The sequence below is a fragment of the Parasteatoda tepidariorum genome, chromosome 9, assembly GCF_982258835.1.
Source record: "Parasteatoda tepidariorum strain Cologne lab strain chromosome 9, Ptep-v5.0, whole genome shotgun sequence".
In the NCBI taxonomy this organism is placed as follows: domain Eukaryota; kingdom Metazoa; phylum Arthropoda; class Arachnida; order Araneae; family Theridiidae; genus Parasteatoda; species Parasteatoda tepidariorum.
Window position 1 is genome coordinate 53502859 of NC_141763.1, and position 23486 is coordinate 53526344.

Here is a 23486-nt window from a genome sequence, read left to right on the forward strand (position 1 = left end):
AATGAAAAAAAATTTAATAGTGTTTTAAACATTAAGGACATGCGTTAAAGTAATGTAAAATAAATTACAATAATAATAAAGAAAATTAAAGAAAAGGAAATCATAGTGTATTTTACTTGTGATGGATATTTAAGATGAACCCATTTTTTATTAGTGAATATTTACAAACTAACAATCCATTTATTTTAAAAAGAAAATACACGTTTAAGGAGTAAGAATTAGTTATAACATCAGGTGAATTTCAAAGACTACATATAATATATTCATTTACAAATTTCGCACTATATGAAGATATGCATAAAATATTACCAGTATTATTTGTTTTGTTGATCTAATGGCAAACGTAATAAGATTTTTTTCCAGAGATTTTAAGTTGAAAAATTCCTGCTAATCAGATGCGAAATTACAAAAACTATCAATAAGATAATTAAGTGAAGAGCAATTTTTATTCTCCTAACTAAAGCATCAAGTGGTACTCAAACTAAAACGAATATTACAGATAAATTCTATTACCCTTGCTTCTGATTTTTTCCCCTAAAAATATTAGCCCTCACATCATTTTAACATATACAAAATCGTTTAAACACCATTTTATAAAAATTGGAACAGATTTTGAAATCACTTTGATGTTCCTAAAAATATATATTTTACACTTTTGTAACATTTCTAAAAAATATAATGAGGTTATTAATAAAGAATATCAACAATATTTTAAGTTAGAAAGTTTTAAAATAAAATGGAAATACTAAGAAACTGTTACTATTTAAACTTTTGTAAAATTGTCAAATCTCGAAAGATTCTTGTCATAAGTTTATCTTCTTATTAATTTTAAAACTAAAAAATACAACAGCGTTTATTGTTTAGTAATGTGTACTCTGATCAATTCACATAAAATAAAAAAACAATTTCTGAATATCTATACTCAAATCACACAACAACCAAAATGCAGCAAGATGTTAATTATTATTAAAACTCAGTTTAAATTCAACGAATCATTAAATAACAATTTTATATGAAATACGCTATGATGCATTAAAAAATGCATACATATACAATTCGCATTATATGTTATCAAAAAATGAATGAATTAAATGAATTAAAGTTATGTATATTATCAAAATAAAAACATGAAAAATCACAATTAACTAGTTATTTCAATTTCGTGAAGTTTTCCTAGGAAATCAGAATGTGCAAAAAAAATGATTGTTAATAAACTAAACTATATTTTTCCCTTTGGCTGTTGTCTCATGTTGTTAAAATAAAAGAAAGCTGCTAATTCATTATTTTTCAGAAGATACAACTTAAAATAAATTTTCAAATTTAGCACTTTTTGCAAACTGTTGCTACATATTCATATCTAACACGAGAAATAACTCAGTAAATCTTATTAATAAAAGCAGATGTTCATAATCATTTACTAAGTATTAATATCCATGGTTGAATAAAATAAAACATTAAAGGAAATTATTGAATTCAGAATTCTATAAAAATAATATTTGAATTTTGCAGAATGTGAGAACTTAATCTGTGGTTCGAATTTCCTCTCACAAACAAGGCAAAATATTTTTTAACAGGAACAAGCAATATTTTACATTTCATCACGTTTATCTAAATTTAAAATCATGGAACAATAAAAAAATATTATGCATAGTAATCCATGACAATATCAACAGCTATGATTTATGGGAATAGGTTTTCTATAACTTTTCTCTTTCAATATTTCCAGACGTTATGCACATTATAAACACCTCAAAAAATCAATAAAAAATTAATTTTTGTTTGAGGATGAAAGCACTCACCAAATTGTTGTATAAACCTGAGGGGCTTCCACCAAGCGAAAGTCGTCTGAGGTAGAATTAAAGTCCGGTTAGAGCATCCGGCAGAAGGTAGCCGGAGAGATTCGTCAGCGGCCGGGTTGGAGCAGCGCTGATGCCGCTCCTCGAAGTAAGAGATCCGGTCCATGTTAAAAGTTAATCCATGGCTGAGTCGGCACACACAGGTAAAAAAAGGTAGGAAAACTGCGACCGTTCGTGCTCACTGCACGCGATAGTCTGTCGTTCACCTTGAAGGGCGGGGGACGGCGGCTGAAGATCAGTCGCCAACAGCGCCAATACACCTTTTACTTACCCCTCTACTAAATCTCCCATTAAAAAGGTGGCAAGGATATGAAAAAAAAAGTTTTCTTTTTTTTTTATGCGCCTTTCTAGGATGTAAATAATTCAACACTAGTTGAGAAAACTTTGTGTTGTGTGCTTACTTTTGATTTAAGTAATTTTGAGTATTTCGATTTTAAATTCGATTTATTAAATTTTTTAATATTTATATATATATATATATATATTTGCGGATATAATCGTGTGGGCTGATATCTTTTATTTTCCAGATTTCAAAAAAAAATTTCATCCTTTTTCTTTCCCCAGTTGTTTGTTATTTTTTTTTTCATTATTGTTTCCCCCCCCCTTTGTTTTATCTTCATATATATATATATATATATATATATATATATATATATATATATATATATATATATATATATATATATATTATAAATTTAAAAAAAGTGATTTATTTATTGTTAATTGAGCATAAGAATCTGAATGATCAACAAGTGTACTAGAAATTTTAACATTTATGTTTTGTTTATGGTCAGAAAATATTTTTAAACTGATTAAACACTGCAAACTACATAAATATGACTAATTTTGCACCCGAAATAAATTTATTGGTTACTAACACGTAAATTTGGGGTCATTAAAAATATCACTTGAATGTTTAAACTCCCTCGAAATCTATTAAAATAAAATTAGCTGAGCATTTAAAAAAAAAAAAAAAAAAAAAAAAACAGTTTTTTTTAATTATCTTACATTATTTCGAAAAGTAAGAAGCAAAGTTCATTGAAGTACTTAAATGTTTCTTACTACCTCCTGTAATAATAATAAAATATAGCTATTCCTTTTTGAATCTTTAAAATTGTTTTATTCTCAGAAATCCTTAAAATTAAAATTTGTTCAGCAATTTATATTTTTTCCTTCAAAGAGAAAAAACTCAAATAATTCACAAAAAACATTGGATTTAATTTAACTCTCTTTTTTTTTTATATACACTTAATATTATATTATTTATGTAATATTATTGAAGAATATTAAACGACGTTTCCCTTGTTATCTTCTGTCAGGCAATTTAGAAAGAATTTAGATATAATTAAAAATTTTATCCAATTTAATCTCTTTCGATAGTGAAAAAAATATTAAATACATTAAGGAACATATTTCACGAAAACTACCAAACTTAAAACAAACTAACACTATTTTCTAAAAACTTATACATCTAAAACGAAATATTAATTATAATTATAATTGCTTAATGAATCCGAAAAAAATTAACTTTGAAAGTAATAACTTTACCTTTTATCCTGAATTTGGTATATTTCACGAAATTCTTAACGTTATCAATGGAGTTAAAACTGCACAACTACAATTCTTCAAGTTCAGGCTCAGGAATTCCTCAATTCTACAAATCGCAACTATTTGAATGATTTCTGAGGTTAACAGTCCTAAAAATATCTCATAGACCCCTTTAACTCATCCCTTTTTGAATAAGATTTGACCACTAAGGGGACAGGAGTTGACGTCTCAATTACTCTTCTAAGTTAGAGAACCAATTGGAGCGATTTTCTTTGAAAGAAGGAGGTTGACCAAAGTGAATGGCTGAATACAATGCGTAAACTATTCTTTATTGAAGGTAGGCCATATCTGACCCCTCAACCCCTGAGAGACCTCCAGATTGCTATAGAAAGGAAAAAGTGTTTAAAAGTGAAGGGAATTGAGTTATTTTGCATCAAAGCACATAATGGGTTGAAGATTGATAGTTTTCTATTTACTGAATAGAAAAGCATTAAATTAAGGTTTAATTACTGCTTGCATCGGCGATTCTGCTTGATTTGCAAATATTGTAAGTAAATAATGATAACATATAGAATAAAATACTCTAACTCTTAAATGATAGCAGTTTTGTGAAGAAAAGTCTTCATTTTAAATACTGAATATAAAATGCATTTTCTGACGTTAGAGGTTTGAAATCTGTGGGCAAATTCTCTTTGTAATATATCATAATCGGGCTCTGTCATTGGAAATTAGATATAAGTCTTTATGTATTACAACAATTAGGAATAAGACTTATATATAAGGCTTAATATTCTGTTAATAACCTTATGACAATTCGCACAATTTAATTTTTTAAAAATTACAATTTTTTGAAATGATTATTACTTGCGGTATTTTAACTTACTAATTAGCTAAAAAAAAGTAGTAAAATTTAGGAATTTAGCTTATTAGAATTTAAAATCATTTGGCAGGTATTGATCATCTTGAGGCCGACGAAGATCTAGAAATAACCTCATTTAAACAAATAACTTATCCTACGTCAGTAAAACCATCGAAGAGAACTTTTTTTTTCTTTTAAAAAAGAAAGTGCTCAATACTAACCTACTCTGATTGAGTATAACAGTTTTTGGAAGTAATACGAACAGCGGAAGTAACAGCGTTTTGAAGTCATCTTAATTTTCTTAAGTATTATTCAGAATCAATTTATTGTAAAAGAATGAGATTTAAAGCTAATTTAAAGATGTAATCTTAAAAATGTTTGAATTCGAAAAAAAATTACGCACATGCATTTATTAATGATATGCGATTTTTTAAATGCAAGAAAAAAATTTTTTTAAAAGAAAGAAAGAAAATTTTTAGATGAGGAAAAAAAAGAGGAATATTCTTTTACCCAAAATTTAAATTAAGATGAGGCAAAAGTGAAAAGCCAGATAAGAAAATAAGAGCATAAAATGATTGTTAATTGTTGTGCCAAAGTTATGTTTACGCATAAAACTTAGTTCGAGGAATTTTAACACATCTTAACAAATGTTTCATACTTTCGACTATGAAACTTCTAAAATTGTAAAAATTATGATGATTGGAATAGTTTGTGCCCTGATCTTGATTGTATAACAATAAATAAATAAAAGTTAGACTGAAGAAAAACATGTAAGATAAATTATAGTTAGTAGCTGACAACATAATACAGTTTAATCCAGGGACCGATCAAGAAAAATTCAGGCCCAAGGCCCCCCAAATTTTCAGGGCCCCTTACAAAATATTTTTAAATTATATTACTGAAGAGTAGTCCTAAGAATAAAAAATAATCTGTTGAATTGCATAATTCAAGAGAAACATTCTAAGAAATTTTGAAAACAAACAATTGAATATTATTTTTGTAAGATAAAGTTTACGCATCTATAAATTGAAGCAAAATATAAAAAATAATGTTATATATGTCAAAATAAAAACACTTTGGTGACCACAATCAATTAAAATCAGTGATTTTTGCTAAAAGTCACTGATTAGCTGAATTATTTTTTATTGTAAGCTGTAATTATTTTTTATTTTGTAGTTAAAGCAACACAAAGCTAGCCCACTTTTCATTAAATTTAACGATAAGTTCAGCATGTATACTAAGATATCAAGGTGATTAATTATAATTTTTAGTAAAAAAATACATTTCAACACAGAAAAAATATCCAAAACAGCCAAAATTATATCTACTCATAGAAAATTAAAAATACATTTAAATAATAATATATTTAGATATAACACATTTTAAAACATTAAAATTCATATTCAATGAAAAAGTTATTTTCAAAATATTGATACCTTTAAAACTCTAAATGAATTCAATTAAAACTCTCAAACAAAAAATGTAATCAAACTCTTAATGAGAGCAGCTTCATCAGAGACAGAGGGCTCTACTTTATCAACAGAGAAATATTTTGATAAAGAATTTCTCATTTTTTTGCTAGCTTCAGCATTTAAAGCTTCTCTCTTTCGTTTTGAGCAATCAGATTGATAATTAGGTTTCATCATTCCAAAACTATCAAGTAAATCAAAATTTTAATATTGTAGAAGTGTATTAATCAGTTTAAATTATCAACATCAAAGATTGTAGCTCGAAAAGCATATAGCTCTTGTTGACACTAATCATTTATAAGAGAGTTTGCGAATGTGCATTATCATTGCTTTCGTAAAAGCCGTTTAAGTAAAAATTGCACTAATTGGAATTCAGCTGTACTTACGAATTTTATTAGTGCAATGTTTATATGAGTTTGGTTGTAGGATATAAAGAAAATTTGAAATAAAAAAAATGCATTTTTTGAGAAAAACTAATTTCTTTCAGCATTTAAAAGAAACAGTAATAATGAGGACTTTTTACTGATTTCTGAGGCCCCACAGAAATTGTGCGCCCTAGGCCCATGCATAGTGGGCCTAGACGTTAAAAGGGCTGGTTTAAACACGTTACGAAAATTTAGTGAACACTCGGTTCTAGTGATCTTTTATATAGTAGTTTCGTCTGAATTGCTAGTGAACAAACCTTATTTCATACGTTTATGAGGAACAGCTGAAAAATTGGTATTTCATTTATAGTGAACACAAATTTCTCTGTAGCAGTTTATTTAAATAAATATTACAAGTTAATTAAAAAATGATAAGTTCTAAAGTATATAACTATGACTTTTAAATAAAAATTAAATAATACGCATTACAAAGGAGTGTTTAACAGTAGCCATTTCAGTAAAATAAATAATGCGAGGAGTTACAAAAACAAGCAATGGAGAAGCGAACTCATATCTTTTTAACCGGAACTTTCATTAAATATAAGGTAAATTAAAAAGATAAGCATTTAAAAAGTTCCAAAAATTGAAAAATCTAAAAAAATCGTTATTGGGAGATAACCACTTCATCATATGGAGAATACTTTGAATGTTATTTAACGTTATTTAAATGCACATAAATCAAAGCGTCTGCATTCAATGAAACAGTCATGATTTCTACATTCAATGATTACATTTGATCAATGAAACAGGTTTTTTAACCCCCTACCACATATCGCTCAACAGACATTGTTAAAAATTAAAGCATCAAAAGTGAAAATTCTCAATATTTATCAAACTTTATCAATTTAGATCTTCATACATTGTGCCCTTTGTAAAGTGATTCTGATAGAGAAGAAATAGTTTTGTAGAAGAATTCATAACTGACTTTTTGTATTTATTTATCTATTTATTTATTTATTTTTTGGTGAAAATCCATTTGTATATAACTCTTTGTTGACCATTTAGAGAAGAAACTTTTGGTGAGACCATTTTATACACAAAATGGCAGTTGAAAACGCGCGGAGTGTTGAGACACGATTAAAGAAAATAAGAAATAATGCGTAAATGGTGAATAAATACTTTTCTTTTTATGAAAGTGTGTTGCGTTTTATTAAATTTAAAATTACGGAAGAAATTAGAGAACCTTTAATACAAAGCTAAAAGTTTTGGAAAAGAAAAAAAAAGATCATGCATCTATTCTTCATGAACTTATTTCGACAAGTTTAAACCTGCTGAAACCAAAGCATTCTTGCTAGACTTATTGTTCCTCAATAAACCTTACCTAAAACGATACTACTACAATATTTCTTTGTTTATAGAACTTCAGTTTAGTCCTCCATATGGATGATATATAGAGGTTAGCCCCTTTGCTGTTCCAGAAGTCCAATACAGATGTAGATAGCTCCAACTAGCCAATGAATTCGCACGTTCCAACCATAGAGTTGAAATACTGGAGTTGATATACCTACTATTTCAACTCTATGATTCCAACCAGCGAGTCCAATATATGCTTTTAGCATAGCACGAGTTTTACATCTTTACATTTTTTTTACCCAAATGAAAAAAATCTTGTTTATTTTTATTTTTATGAAGAATTGCCGAAATTCGCATATGGCTCTACATATGCATGACAAAAGGTACCTATAGCTTTTCTCGACATCCAACACAGAAGTAAATGATTTCTAGTATTACAACGACTTATCCTACTCCCAGGGCCCGACTTAGCCGAATGGGGGCCCGGAGCAAAACCTTCTCTTGGGGTTTCCGTCTGCTTTACCACTTCAATAATGAAGAACCGAACTTTATGTAGGTATTTAAATTTTGCGATATGTAAAAATACAGGCTTTTCATTGGCTAAATTTTTCCATCGTACTTGCGAAAAATTAACTGAATTCCACCCTAGAAAGCCATAGATTTTTTGTGTTCATACAATCGATTAATGAAGAAGCTAACATAAAGCTTATGAATTTTACACTGTACTCATATTTCGCTTAAAAAAAGTTCAGTAAGGAAGGAAACGTAAAATAAACTTAACTTTCTAATCGTTTTGGGCTACCCCTCTGATGTGGGGGCCCAGGGCAGCTTCTCTGTATGCCACTGCCTTAGTCAAGGTCTGGCTACTGCAATATACACTTTTTGGTGCAACTCCTTATTAATGCAACCTTTCTTGTGAAACGACCGATGATTAAAATCCTGTTTTGTGTTCCATTGACATAATGTACTTTCAAAACCCATTAGAACTATTGACTCTACTTTAATCTTAAGAAAATTGATCCAAAACCAGAAGCTGAACATTTTTGCATTTTCGAAACGCAAGGTTAAAATATCAAAAGCAGGCTGTGTTATTAATATGTTCCAGGATATTAAGGAAGGTAATTAAAAAAAAAAAAAATTACATGTATTTTTAATGTATCACGTTCAATGGACACTTGATTGATATCAAAAGAATTGCATTTTTGCCCATTATCCTGCCATCTCATAAGCAGGATGTTATTGTTAAAATTAGTCCAGTATCTATCAATTCAGTAAATATTTCCAACAGTTTTCTGTACTCACGATATAGTAATTTCACATTACAATGTCTGTTTTCGTTTGGATCACAAAGAGTCGGATGGAGCTTCGACAACATATGTTATTTTCTCAAGAAACAACTTTTACTCTCGTCATATATTTAAATTTTCTTTCTCTAAAACCTTGTTTCTTTAGGTTTCGGAATAACCACCAAAATTTGCTCCTGTGGTGTAATCAACATACTAGGTTCAAATAATAAAGTTAGTGACCTGGCGCACTTGTTAACTTCTATGTATCTTCAATGTATTCTCTGTAATTTTCCTGAAGTATAACGAACTGAACTGAATTTCAAATGAATGAAATGTATATACTTTTTATGAATATATGTATGAATGAATGTATCATGTATGTATCATGAATGAAGGAAATGTATATACATTTCATTCACTTGAAATTCAGTTTAATTCGCTATACTTCAGGAAAATTACAGAGAATACATTAAAGATACATAGAAGTTAACAGGTTAGACAGGTCACTAACTTTGGTACTTGCACCTAGTATGTTGATTACACCACACTCTTATGACTCTCTATGTGCATGGCAACAGGTTCCCATCACTATTTCGGAATTCGCTGTTCCTAACATCCAAGAGAAAAGAAGATGATTTCCGATCTTCCAATACGCGATATGATTTCTTTCTTCTTCTTTTTTTTGTGTGTGTGTGTGTGTGCATGGAACAGCTTTTACTCTTGTGTTATTTTTAAACGTTAAACTCAGGTAAACATATTTTTTAATAGTTTTAGAAGGGCAGCCTAAACTCGCTTTATCAGATGGCAAGTTGTTTTTAGTTTTTGCTCATTATTTTAACGAATTATTATTTTTTATTTTTTTAAAAAACGGTTTTTCATTTTGAAATAAGAATATGTTTGGCACAAGAATTTGATTAAACTGTTGTTTTGAAGTGCAAAATTTACCTCGGTCTTCTTGCATTGTGAACCCCTACCACCTACTGAGACTAAAATTGGCTATAATCACACTTAAATATACCCTACTTTTTGCAGTTATTTTAGAAACATTATGACGAATCCTCCCTCTACAGTCCTCAAGTTTTAACTATTTTTCAATTCTTTACAAAAACGCGAATATTGAAAGAGTAGTAAGGCAGTGAATAGGAAGACACACAAACCAAAATAGCATTATTTGCTTAACTGAATAGGTGAAAGGATGAAAAGGGCACTTTTCTTGTCAGTTCTTAGAATGTGTGATCGATGATAGCATGAAAGCTGGTAGTTGACTTCAATTATTCATAGAGAAACCGAATTTTGCAACATCTTGCTTCATAATGTGACGTGCTTATTTACTCCAGTCAATCGATGACTTGTTTGAACCTGTAAATACCTATTAGTACTTCCTAACATGCATAGGAATACTCAGATTTCGAATTAAAACGTGTGAATCAAACGCGCTTATTCATTTAAACTGTGTGAAAGATATCTGTAACGAAGTATTTTTTCTAAATTATAGTACTAGTATCTTACAGGCTTCTCATTGTAGATTGAATTGGTTTATGTGATACATTTATTATTTTCCTATTGTCATCCTGTAAAAATTGAGAGATAACCGTGAACTCTCTCTTCATGCTTTGAAAATGGGGGTCATATTCACCCAATAAGTAATTATTATTTGTAACGAATTCAATTGTGTATATTAGTATATTCCTATTCCTATTCCTACACTATTCCTTTTACCAACAACTTTTAATTTTGAATAGGTGGGAAAAAAGTATTCCTACTTTAAATTTTAAATATTATTTCAATTTTTGCTATTTTTTGAAGCATATATATATAATTGGATATATTACATTTATTTTTATTTGAATAATACAATAATGACATTTCATATATAATAAATATTTTGTCTACAAATTGAATGAAATATATGTAAATCAGTGGTTTCACAAGATGAATAGTTGAATAATTTTTGGACTTAGTTTTTAAAAAAAGTACCTGGGTATATAGGTATAATAAAATATACAAGCATTCAATGAGCGAGCTTGAATTGTGAAGCAATTCGGAAGGTTTTACGAAAACAGTTTCGGAGATAATGAGTGCAGTGTAAAAGGGAAAAGGACACCAAGTTTGATATATAATATGTATGCTTACTTATCACTTGAAATATATAATATAGTGTAAAAGGAATAAAACCCATTTATTATATTTATTTAAAATATGTATAGATTGCGAAATTAATTAAAATTTAATTTCCATGCACCGATGTCAATCCATAACAATGGAAAACTATACACAAATGCGATTTGCCTGCATATTACACCATTTAAAAATAGCATGGCCAGAGTTTAAAAAAAGCTTTTCGAAGGGATGACCTCAAATATGTTAATTAATTAGTGCAGATGATATTTTAAGTTACGAAATCTGCACAAAAACGAATTTTTATTGAATAAATATATCTCTTTTTTCTTCAACGAACTGGGATTTCTGACTCCATTATATGGGGGGTAGTCTGAAAACATGGTCCCCATAGTTTGTTTGGTCAAGAGAGTGATCCAAAGTGTGAACCACTTAATATTAATGTGACTTTTTGCGTATTTCGCTATATCTAGAGAACTTTTATCTAGATATCTTTTTTTTTTTTTTTGCATGGAATTGTATTTGGATAAACGAATTTTAAAATTGTTTGCAAAAATTTTTCAATTCTCTTAAAATGTTCTCGAGATATGGTGATTAACGCAAAAAGTAGAATTAACATTAACAGGTCAAAACTTTTAATCGCTCCTCTAGCCATACTATGAGGATCCTCTGACCAAACCATGAGGAATTTTCCAGATTATGGCTACCTCCTATATTTTGTGAGTCAGAAATCCAAGTCCATAGAGAAAAAGGTATGTTTATTCAGAGAAAGTGCGCTTTTGTGTCTGATTTCGTAACTTTAAATATCGTCGTAACTTTAATATCGTAACTTTAAATTTCGTAACTTTAAATATATAACTTTAAATAGTTAGAAGTGATTAGTGCAGAATGTATTTAACTAATTCATTCTGCACTAGTTCACCCTGAGGTCACCCTTTCGAACCATTAGGAATAAGTCATAAAACGTGAAAATCCTATCATTAGATCAAAAGTTATTCAGGGTTAATTCTTTATTATTTTTATTTTTCAAATTATGCCAAAGTTACAGTTTTCTGAAAATAGTTTTATAGCTAGGTAACAAAATCTATTTACCTCCTTACTTAAATTTAACTCCATATTAATCTTTGCTTCCTCTTGTATGGCATTTTTGTATGGCACAAGATTCATTTTTGTTGTAAGCAATGAATTTAATGATTAGATGAACTTTAAGATATAGTGCCTGCTGTTTTATAAAATTACTGGTTAAGGGAATTAGTCGCTCATAATTGTTATCAAATTTCTAAGAAATAATTATTTATATATACTAATCTAATCTTAAAATTTCTTTGGTTATGAGACTCACAACTGACGAATTATGATTCGTCAGTTGTGAAATATACAATATAAAAATTGTTTTCTCATTCCTCAAAATCGACTAAAAGTTCGATAGAGTAATTCAATTGAAGGGTTAAAAATGCTCAGAGCAACGTTTTACACCTGTTCTCTTATAAATCGCCTTTTCTGAGATATCGTAAAACAATCACAAAGTTATTTTCTAGTTTTTTTTTTTTTTTGGACAAATTACTTTGCATTATTCATATAAAAAGACTAAGTTTGAGATTTATTAGAATGTGGAAGGATCAGATGCAGGTGTGAGTGGAGTAGGGGTGTTTCCTTCCAATAAAAATAAGAAGTGCTGAACTCGTTTAGTTAGTTGTTTGGTAAACAAAAATAGTTTTCTTTCATAATTGTGGAATCAATAAAGTGAGTGTAATCATCTTTCTGGATCTTACTAGCATTGAATTTAAAATAGTTATTCCAAGTTTAGTTGACATTTCTAATTGATAATCATAGTTTAAACTAACGTGAACTTAAAGTAATGTAGTAAAAAAATTAAAAAATACTACACTGTTAAAAATTACGGATTTAAATTACGGTATAATGTACCGGCTCTTCGGGTGCATCATGCGAAAAATCCATTTTTATCGTAAAATATTATACCATCATTTTTACTGCAATATTTAATTAGAATGATTCAGTGATTTTACGGTTTATTAGTGTAAAAATTACGGTATTTCTGATTTTTTTGTTCCGAAACATGTTTCGGTAAAAACAGATTTTACGATAAAAAGTACCGGCACCCTGGGTGTAGGTACTTTATACCGTACTTTGATCCGGAAATTTTTACAGTGTACTTCATTTTTAATACGAACTAAATATTAGATTTTTGGAATCAGCTGCTTATTGGAATCACAATTTTCAGGTGCCAATGCGATTACGTTAAACGATGGGCCCAGCATAAGTTATAGGTATATGGACACCGTAAATAAAAGCTAAATTTTTCGAAGAATTTTTTGTTCGCTTTTCATGAGGGAAAGTCAAATCGCAGGTTCCCTGTATAATAACATAGAAGCATCCTTCATTTATACAAATGCTGATACATTATATTCAGCTAAATCTATGAATATTTGCAAATAAAATTTTCACTGTTAGATGCAATATGCATGTCAGTTTAATAAATATACAAAATGCAAATTATAATACATTATATACAATTTAAAATGTATTCATAAGCATAGTAGTATTAGTTGCAGCTTGTACTGAGCAATGCTGTAGTGAATAAAATTCATAAAATAGAAAATGTATAAAGTGTATTATAGCCGATTTTGCAAAACTGGGCAAGGGCGCAATAATCAACTGAAAAACAACTTTCTGATTGAAATAGAAATCATTTGGCTGGTTGTTTCGCGGAGAAGGATGCTTGAGCGGCAAGCTTATTACAGGGCGGTGCCCGGGAGCAGGCAGGGATGGGGGCTCACCAGAAGCGGGGCAGTGTATCGCGGTAGTCGGGGCGAAAGGAGTTGGCCTTTGCTCCCGGAACTTGACCGGAGGGCGACTTCATCGATGGGTGTGCCTTCCTTATATACTACGTAACAGGAATTCCAATCCCAAGAAGGCGTCCACTATTTCACCCATTATTGCTTACACTCTGTTTGGGATAAGGCAAAGACAACTGAGCCTTTTTTTCTTATGTAAACAAAGAAAAAAACAAACGGAATTGCTTAACATCAAATGATCAATAAGGAACTGTTTTACTTTTAAATAATGCATGTTCAGTAAACCGTATCTATTGCACAAGTCTTGTTCTAACGATGTGGTAAACAATTAAAACATTTTTCATCATATGTTATTAATAATACGAGACGGCTAGTTCTCATGCTAGTTCTAGTTGTTAAGTAAAAAGATGCGATAATATTTGCTCATTAATTGAAATTATTATTGGCTTATTATTATACTGAATTAATAAACCGGACACAACTGTCAAAGGGGTTGATAATGACGGATATAACGGAGTAGCTTTTGAAAAATGCAAAATGGAAATTCGTTGCCAAGTAAAGAGAGGAGATGAATGTAGTGGACATAATTCTAGAATTTCTTTTTTTTTTTTTTTTTTCCTTTCCTTTTTTGCCTTCAGACAAGTCCATACAAATGCAACTTTCGCAATCAGCATCTTCAGAAAGGTAATATAGTATTATGTAGGATGCCTAAATGAGAATAGATGCAAAACAACGTGAATCAAGTCTAAATAAATGTACAGAAATGAACATACCATACACAGTAAAAAATTCCGCATCGAGGTATGAAATACCTGCACTTAGGGTGCATCATAAATAATATCCGTTTTTTACCGTGAAATATTATATGGTAATTTTTACGGTAATGCTTAGTTAATAAGAGCAATTCCGTAATTTTATGGTAATTATTACTATAGAAATTATAGATCAGATGAATAAGATAGGTTTTTATAATGATTATTACTAGAGAAATCAGATATTTTATTTCGTAACATGTTCTCGTAAAAATTGGATTTTACGGTAAAAAATAGTAGCATCTTGATGTACTTTTTACCGTAATTTGATCTGGAACTTTTTACACAGTTTGTAGCTACAGTTTATTTGTACTTTATTTAAATTGTTTTGAGTAATTTATAATCTATATGTTAGCGAATATGTGAATATGTTGTTCTGAATAATTTATAATGCCTATGCTAATTTATTCATCGTCATTCAAGCCTGTTTCGGCCAGCTTTATCGAAGGTAATAGAAAATTATAAAAAGTTTGAAAGCAGACAAATGTGCAATATCAAATTATCTATGGTGAAGGAAAAAATCTTTTTAAGATATTTTATTCATACAGCGATGCATTCTGCACTCACATTCCTACAAGAATGAGTTTATAATAGCTTTCAAGTTTACATCAACTACTACAGTAAATATTCCCTATAATTATAAAAATGACATAATTTTTATAATTATACTTTACAATTTTTAAAGTGAAATGTTGGGAAAAATCTAAACATTCATCATTTTAGAATTTCTATATGTATTACTTTACTTCGAAAAATAAAACTTATTTCGAAAAAAAAAACATTCAGTTTTATTTTAGAAAATTTAATTTTTAAACAATTTAAAGAAAATGTGCATTGAACAAATTATTATTTTTTTATCATTTAGTGATTGAATCAATTAATGCTGAAAAAATATATGTTTGTATATTTAATACAAGCATATATTTTTTTGAAGTATTGATTGATCAAAAAGTTTCTACTAATGTTAATTTCGTGTTAGGAATTAATTTTTTAATATGTACTGAACAAATTTTTTCTTTACTCTCCTATGATTACAAATAATACCATGTAAGTAATTCGGCTAACCTTTGAAATCTAAATCTCTTTTCAAATGTGTATCAAACATAACATTTCATTTTTTTTCTATAATTATAAATAGTTTAATTACATTTAAATGTGTATTCAATAATTTGTTTTTTGCTCTGTGATTATGAATAGTTCAATGACAAATTAATGCCGGTGTTTGTTTTAGATATAAATTGAGCTTTCAAAGTACATGGAGACATTTTTTTAATCGCTTTATGATTACAAATAATTCAATGGTTACTTATTTTTTAAATATGAATAACGTTTTAAATGTGTGTTGAACAATTTTTTAATTATTCTATGATTACAAATTATTTACGGCCAAATTAAATCCAGTGATTTCTTTTCAATGTAATTATGCTTTAATTTATGTTTTAAGAATTGAAAATTTTCTTTTATTGTTCTGTAATTAAAAGCAGTATGCGTTCTATTTATCATACACTCAATACGTTAGAAGAAAAACTCTAGATCTGTAAAAAGGAAATAAAAAAAAAAATGGGAAAAAAACATTATTTCACCTTGAAATATTTAAAGTATTTGAACTTTGTTTAAAAAAAAATATTTTTCTAAAAATGGTCATTAATCTCGTAAAAAATAACATTTGTGTGAGGGGGGTGAGATGACCGACCGCATTTCGTATCTGGATTTCGGTACTTTCGCGTGCAACATTCCTTTGAACATAATTCGAAAAGTTGATGCGTGAGTTTGTTTTACGTGTGAATACAATAAAACTAGCTCAAAAACTGTTTTGGAAAAAAATCATTAAAATTGTTTTGTATCATCTCTGACCATATATGGTGATAGGAGTTTTCAACTCACATGAAAGAAACACTTTCGTGTAGAAAGAAGACTTTGAAGAGAACTGTAATTACAGTGGAGAATTCATTCTTAGAACTACGTGTAGGTGGACAAGAAAATAAGATCATGCCCATTTTTTTTTATTTATTTCCAAGCATTCACTTATAATTGACAAATTTGACTACGAGTCTAAATTTTTTTTCGTTTTTTTTTTAATTTTAAAATATTAAACTGCTTTACTTATTATTATTTTTTCCTTAATTTAATTATTTTTCTAAGCGGTACATGGCCTAGGTATGTAAAGGATATAACAGAAATACCCCAAAGCACCAATTCGAATTTTGACGAATATCGTCAAGATGTCGGATGGAACGAATAAAATATACCAAAGAGGAGCGATAGTAAAAATTCGATTCCAATTTACATGACCAACTAATTATTATGCATTTTAATCACGTAAATAAGAAAAATTTATAAGACCTACTAATTATTATGCAATTTAATCAGGTAAATAAGAAAGTTAGATTTTTTTTTTTAACTACCCTAATCATGTTTATTGTTCATTCCATTGTGCATTAGTATAAAAGTTGATAACATCATCTTGTACACGTTGATGGACATGCATTTATTGACAATATTTAATAAATTTGATGATAATGCTTTTTTAAATAAAAATGCTCAGGTCTTGATAAAAAAAAGATGCGAAAAAAAGGTCCCCGGAAAGAAAATGACCTGGTAAAAAAGGTACAAGTGCAAAGAAAATTGAATAGGAAAAACTATTTGAAATGAGAAGATGAAATTGAAGTGCTTTTTTTATTGGCAATTTTGTTAGATGCGGGGGCGAGTTTTTGTTGAGGCAGAAAAAAATATCCCTCGTTTAAAAAAAAAAAAAAGAAGTTTTAAAAAACCAACAAGCAAAAGTATTACTTTAAATATAAGTATCCTTAAAAAACAAGAAAGAAAAGAAATACGTCTCACTCGATATCTCCACCCACTTACCTCAATTATCAAATTTGAATCATATTTATTAAAATATCGAGAAAAAATTATGTACTGAATTGTTTCAGCCCCTTTACAGAAAAATTATTTAAAAATTGAAAAATAACTTATCTTTCTTTAAAAAAAAAAAAAGGAAGAAAATTAATATACCTCTCTTTAAAATAAAAGTTCCCTTTTATCTCAATTATCGAATCTGAATCAATTAGTAAGAAAAGCATTCATAACGCACGGAATTCCTTACATGTAATTTACCTACAGATTTTCCTTGTTGAATTACCATTTTTACCAAGACCCTTTGTACCGGTACCTTTTTTTCCAGACTTTCTCTCCCTGAAAATTTTTTTATAATCTATCATTTACACCATTTGTGCGTAATTTTTCCAGTAATTCTTAAAAACGTAAAGTTATGCTTAAAACAAAGGGGTTGATTTAGATATAATACTGTTGATATCATTGCTCGCGACGAATTAATATTAGAGCTTTCTTTTATTTTTATTTATTTTTTGATTATTATAAGTCACACTTTTCTAACATGCAATGTCATTTACTTCTCCGCTTTTTTTCTCTGAAAAAAAAAATCGAGAAACTCTATTTAGTTTATGAGAGAAATATATTGCTAAAAACCACGTATTATTGCAAGTAAAAATGGAAATTTCGGAAGAAAATTAAGCTTTTTACTTCTACCTGCAAAAAGGTAATGTAAGGAAGAACTAATGTAACCTAGAAAAGGTAAAGGACTAATGTAACCTAGTCGGAAAAAATATTTTTAACAAATAATTATATACTTAAAAAGATGTCTAAAATCAAATACAGTAATGCATTTGAAATAATTTGCATTTTCCCCCTTCGTTTGCAATCCTTCATGTCGTAAGACATTTTAGAAAGTAAAAAGAAGACATTTCTCTTTTTCTTCTTCTTTTTTTTCCTCTAGAAATTTATACTGAACTCCGTAATTTTCTGTTAAAAAAGTTAAGATAATTCTTATTCGGCTAGATTTAAGGGTGCTTTTCATTTCCTTATTCTAATGTTTATAAAAAAAAAAAATTTCATACTTTTCTTTATAAAAAGAACTCAAATATGTCATTTAAATTTTGTACAACTTATAAGTATAAAAACTGTAATCAAAGCACCGTCTAAATCTACGACATTTCATTACTTATATAAATATATAGAACCTAATTTAGACTTAATATTTTGATATTTTACTTTTTAGAATTAGAGAGAGAGAGAAATGATTCAATAATTTGAGACTTTACTGGTGTTTTTCCGAATTTTTCCATTTTAATTTTCTGTTGTCGAATAAAACAAAAAAATGATTCAAACACTTTTTTTCTTACTGAATCTTCTTAAGTAATAAATAGCAAATTGTAAGAAATTTGAAACCCAATTTTTAGATACTCACTATAAAAGAGAGAATGAATGCTTATCTCTCCTATTCCTTAAAACAAGGTAGAAAGAACATCTTATCATCAAATGTATTACTGCATGGATTAAATGTATAACGGACGCCAAACTTTCAGTACTCAATGGTTATACGCGAATGAATAAACAAAAGTTATACATTTATATTTTGGCCAAAAAATTAAAACCACTTTACTACAAAGGTAAAATAAGTTTTGTTTCAATTATTCTTAAAATACATGTTTTTCTTCATATTTAATGTATAGTTATTACACGGTGCTCTCCTCTCCCAATTTACATAATTATGTCACTGTTTTTAATTCGCTTTAAAGCGTAAGTATTAAAGGAAACTAGTGGGCTGCGCCCCCTGCTCGCTAACGCTCACCAACCCCCGAAAATTGCTACGCAATCTTGTATGGTTTGCTTCGCAAACCAAGCTCGCTTCGCTCGCTTCTAACTTAGGTACATTGCAAATGCACAAAATTCTAAGAATTCAAAACAATCATTCAAATCCATATAACAACTTTTTTTTAAAAAAAATTACATCTTTTTAGTAAATACTAAGTCATTAAAATAAATTTGAATTCAAATAAATGACATGTAATTTGTTAAACCTATTAGAAATGTGCTATAGTATAAAATCTTAAGATAAAATTTCTAAAACTGATATCTCTTTAAAAAGGTTAAAATTTTGGCGTGAAAAAAAGCGCTTTCGACAAAGTACTAAAATAGAGATCTATCGACAAAGACTATCCACTTCTGCCTAGCTTAATAGTATGAGATTGCAGCAGCTGATAGGGTGAATTTCGGAATGCTCTCTCTGGTTATTTCAGTTTACGTTTTTAAAAGCGCTATATCTTGAGCTACCTCAGCTAGATTTGGCATGTGACATTTTTAGCGGCAATCATTGGCCGATTTTCTAGTGTTGCCATTCGGGGAGTTGTAATGAGGCTTTTTTTTTGCCGCTGTGTAAGAGGAAATATATATATAGATTTAACAGAATATTTAATACTATTTTCAGTGATAAGATTTAAAAATATGTTTCGATTATAAAATTTAAAAATAGTTTTCGATCATAATGAGTTATGATCAAAATGAACTTGATCACTGAAAAATTATTTCAATTTTTTATATACTATTACCTAAATTATTTCGAACATTGATATGTCAAATTCTTTTTTTTTTTTAAATTTTCTTATTTAAATAACTGAATACGCATACCTTATAGTTATTTTTTTCATAAATGTTCCTGTAATATTTATAAGCACAAAGAGTATTTCTTTCTCTACTGTGTTCGTTTATGTTGCACAAGTAACTATCATTCCTAAGAAAATTAACGACAGATAATTTGACTAATAAAAAACTGCGTGACTCGCAAAAGATTTAATTCAAATACTGTATTAGGAAGATTTAACCATAGCAATACTAATTACCTTAGTTACATTAAAATAATTTATGTCTTTGGTGTTTAACTTTTATTTCGAATTGATATTTGCTTAAAATTACAGTTTTAGTAATTATATGTGCAGCTACCGGCAGTCAAAATTAATAACTCAGAGAAATCATCCATCCTTCTTTTTAAATCACGAAGAATTTAAATTATTATGATTTGAATAAACCAAAAATTAGATATTAAACAGTGTGAAACATTTGCTCAGTAACTCTCTATATACTAATACTCTATTTAACTAAGCAATCTGAAAATTGTTAAGATATTGAGAAAAGGCTGCTTAGATAATTGGTAGGTACATATTGAGAATTGCTTTTCGAATTTTTTTTTTAAGTTACAAAAATGTAATTACGTTAAAATTAAATCATACTTTTAAGAAAATGTCACTCTATATGTATATAAAGTGAACTTTTATAAATCGAAAAAAAACCTACGTATCAAATATTTTTCTACGTACAAGATATTTAAAATATATAATAAATCTGTGATGTATACAAAAATATTTAATAGTGGTAGCTAGTAATTTTTTTTTATTTATTTATTTTCTTTTAATAATAAAGGGGTAAAAACATGCTAATTGAAACCCACAGTCGAATCACCGGGATAGCAAAATATTGTCAAAATTGTATGGTTTTATTATTTTATAATAGGTTTCATGCAAAAAAAAATTAATTTTAAAAATTATATTCTAAGAAAGGAATGTTTTTGTTCAACGAGTTTTGTAGCTATGTGCTAGAATGCTCATATTCTACCTAATAGCGTATTGAATGCCTAAAATGCGAAGGGATATGACTAGGATTAAGTTAAATCCATTTCTCTGTGGCTCAAATTGATTAAATTAATTCACAAAATTAATGTTTTTTTTCGTGATTATGTTAAAAAAATTGTTGAATTGTGAGGCATTTAGTCTTAATCATGGTGGTTTTTAATTTTTTTCCTTGCATAATTATAGAATTTTGCGTAGCTACTTAATAGTTCTTATTACAAATGCTTATTGAATAAACTTCTGCAAAATGTTTTTGTAAAAACTTTCGGTTTAGTTTTTACTTTTCTTCGTATTGGGAACAGAATTATCCATAGTTTTAATTTATGTTATAGTTTATGAATTTATTGTTGTTTATAAGTGAATTGCTAGTTTTAAAATTTTAGCCTTGATAATCAAATAATAGTTCTGTAATAAAAAAAATCATACAACTTGGAATTTTAGTAAGCACTTTTTAGCAATAATAAAAAAAAACATATGAAAATTACCATAAAATTTGAGTTTAAATTGTACAAATAAAATAATGATAAGGAAAATTTAAAAAACGTCATTTGTGATAAGAGAATCTTATTTGTTGCAGGTTAAAAATAAATATATAAATAAAATAAGAAAGAAAGAAAGAAATTAACTGATGAGAAAAGCAGACAATTAATAAAAGTGATTTGTCAGTGAGGTTATTATTGGTACTGATTTTTTGAATATGATTTTAATCTAAAGGAACGGGAAAATTTGGAGTAGTGTGATCATAGTTTTAAGCAGATCAAACATGTAAAATTAAACAATTACATATATTTTTTATAGTGTGACATCTCCTGACATCCTAAAAAAATAATTAAAGTATATTGAGTAAATAATAAAGTAAAAAAATAATAAAGTATTTATATCTAATGTTTTTCAAAAAGGACAAAATATTAAGTCAGTCTTACAATATAAAGCAATAATATAAAGCCAGGCTTTTCAAAATATTAAAAATTTTCCTAAATTCTCTTCGTATTGTTTACTTGACTAATTTTTTAAAAATTTTCTGGAAATGTTTTCTTTTTTTTTTTTATTTATGAAAAAAAGAAGAAATATTTCAATTAAAAAAAAAAGGAGTTAATTTAGGGAAAAAATGAAATGAAATTGATTCGAAATGTTATGAAAATTAAGAAATTTGTTATTTCAAAAAAAAAAAGAAAAAAAAAAAAAAGAAAAAAGAAAACCCTGCTATTTCTGACTTAACAACGCTATACGAGGAGATAAATAAATATATAAATAAAAGAGGTGTAAAGATGTAAATATATTAGTTTCCTCTTTCCCATTACAGTACTTTTTTTGCAACCAAAAATAATAATTAGAATACAGCCAGAAAATCACTATGTGTCGTTGATATAATTTATTTAAATAAGGGTCATCATTATCCTTTATAACCCGACATATTTTCGACACAATGAAGATTTCTATTGTCATTTAGCACCTTTAGACCACCACAGAGCAAAGACATATTTCTTCATCTTCAGAGTTACCCTCATTATCAACCCAACTTCATGGAGGCACTTTGCCCCGAAGCTATCTTTGACATTCATGAAAAAAAACGGCGAAAAATGATTTAACAGCTAAGTCAAAAGGTTCTTTGGTGACTGTTGTTAACTTGTTAATGCGTGTTTTGACCGCGAAAGTAAAGAAGGTGGTCCCTTTTCTATTCAGACATTTTCACAGTGGGGCTTTTTCAGAGACCTGCCAGCGAGCGAAGAAAAACCCGTGAAACCCTTTTCTTTGCCGAACAAAGGGCTGTGATTACAATTACTGTTGGTGTGTGGGAAAAATGCTGTTGCAGTGACTGATGAAGGAGTACTTGTCGCGGTGTGTTCTTTTAATCCCGGCGATCTTCTTTGAAACTAGTCCGAGAGGTTGGGCGCGTCAAAATGTTTTGGGAAAGTGGTTCGAGGAATGTCGTCTGGGGGAAGATGGGTGAGGGAGGGGGCTTCTGTGCCCTCGCCAACATGTAATTATTTTACGTCCTTCTGATACATGTCTATGCTCAATCTCGAAGAATTTTTCCCCTTGAGTTCTGTAATCTTAAGTTCAATTAATAATTCATCAAAGGTTCCGTTATTGTCAAATGCCATGAGAAATGTCCGCGCAGAAAAGAAAAAAAAAATTATAACATTACAGAGCGTCATTTTTATCCGGGATATGATGATTAGGTTTGAGATGTACAGCGAAGATTTTTTTTTTTCACACTTGTTAAATTGCAACGATATTTAGAATTTTTTTTTTTTATAACTTACTTTAATATTAATTTTGACTCAACTAGGCAATAATTTTTTTCATTAAAATACCTTATACGTAGAATTTTTTTTTTTTTTACAAAATAAACATTGAAAGCATAATAGTTTTCGGAGTTATTTCTTTTTATGCAATAGACTAAATAAATTTATAATAAAACATTCATGAAGTTTTAATTTATACATGTGTCTTTATGTGTCACCAAAATGGCAGGAATTTGTTTCTTATCTGACATGGGGACACTTGGGTCAGATTTAAAT

At 28.5% G+C, this 23486-nt stretch overlaps 1 protein-coding gene across 5 annotated transcripts in view; it reads right to left on the bottom strand.

Annotated features, from left to right (window-relative positions):
* LOC107448055 (protein spitz) overlaps nucleotides 1–23486 on the bottom strand; it is a 128937-nt gene that overhangs the window by 40039 nt on the left and 65412 nt on the right. The window contains exon 1 of one of the 5 annotated variants that reach the window (XM_043040254.3): nucleotides 3405–3593. The exons of 2 other annotated variants lie outside the window; for them this stretch is intronic. Coding sequence is in view for 2 of the 3 variants with exons in the window: in XM_043040239.3 (XP_042896173.2) it covers nucleotides 1800–1962 (163 nt within the window). In the remaining variant the exon portion in view is untranslated. Of the gene's footprint in view, nucleotides 1–1799; nucleotides 2137–3404; nucleotides 3594–23486 lie in introns of those variants that run through there. 2 more of the 5 variants (XM_043040239.3, XM_043040250.3) reach the window with 2 other exon arrangements.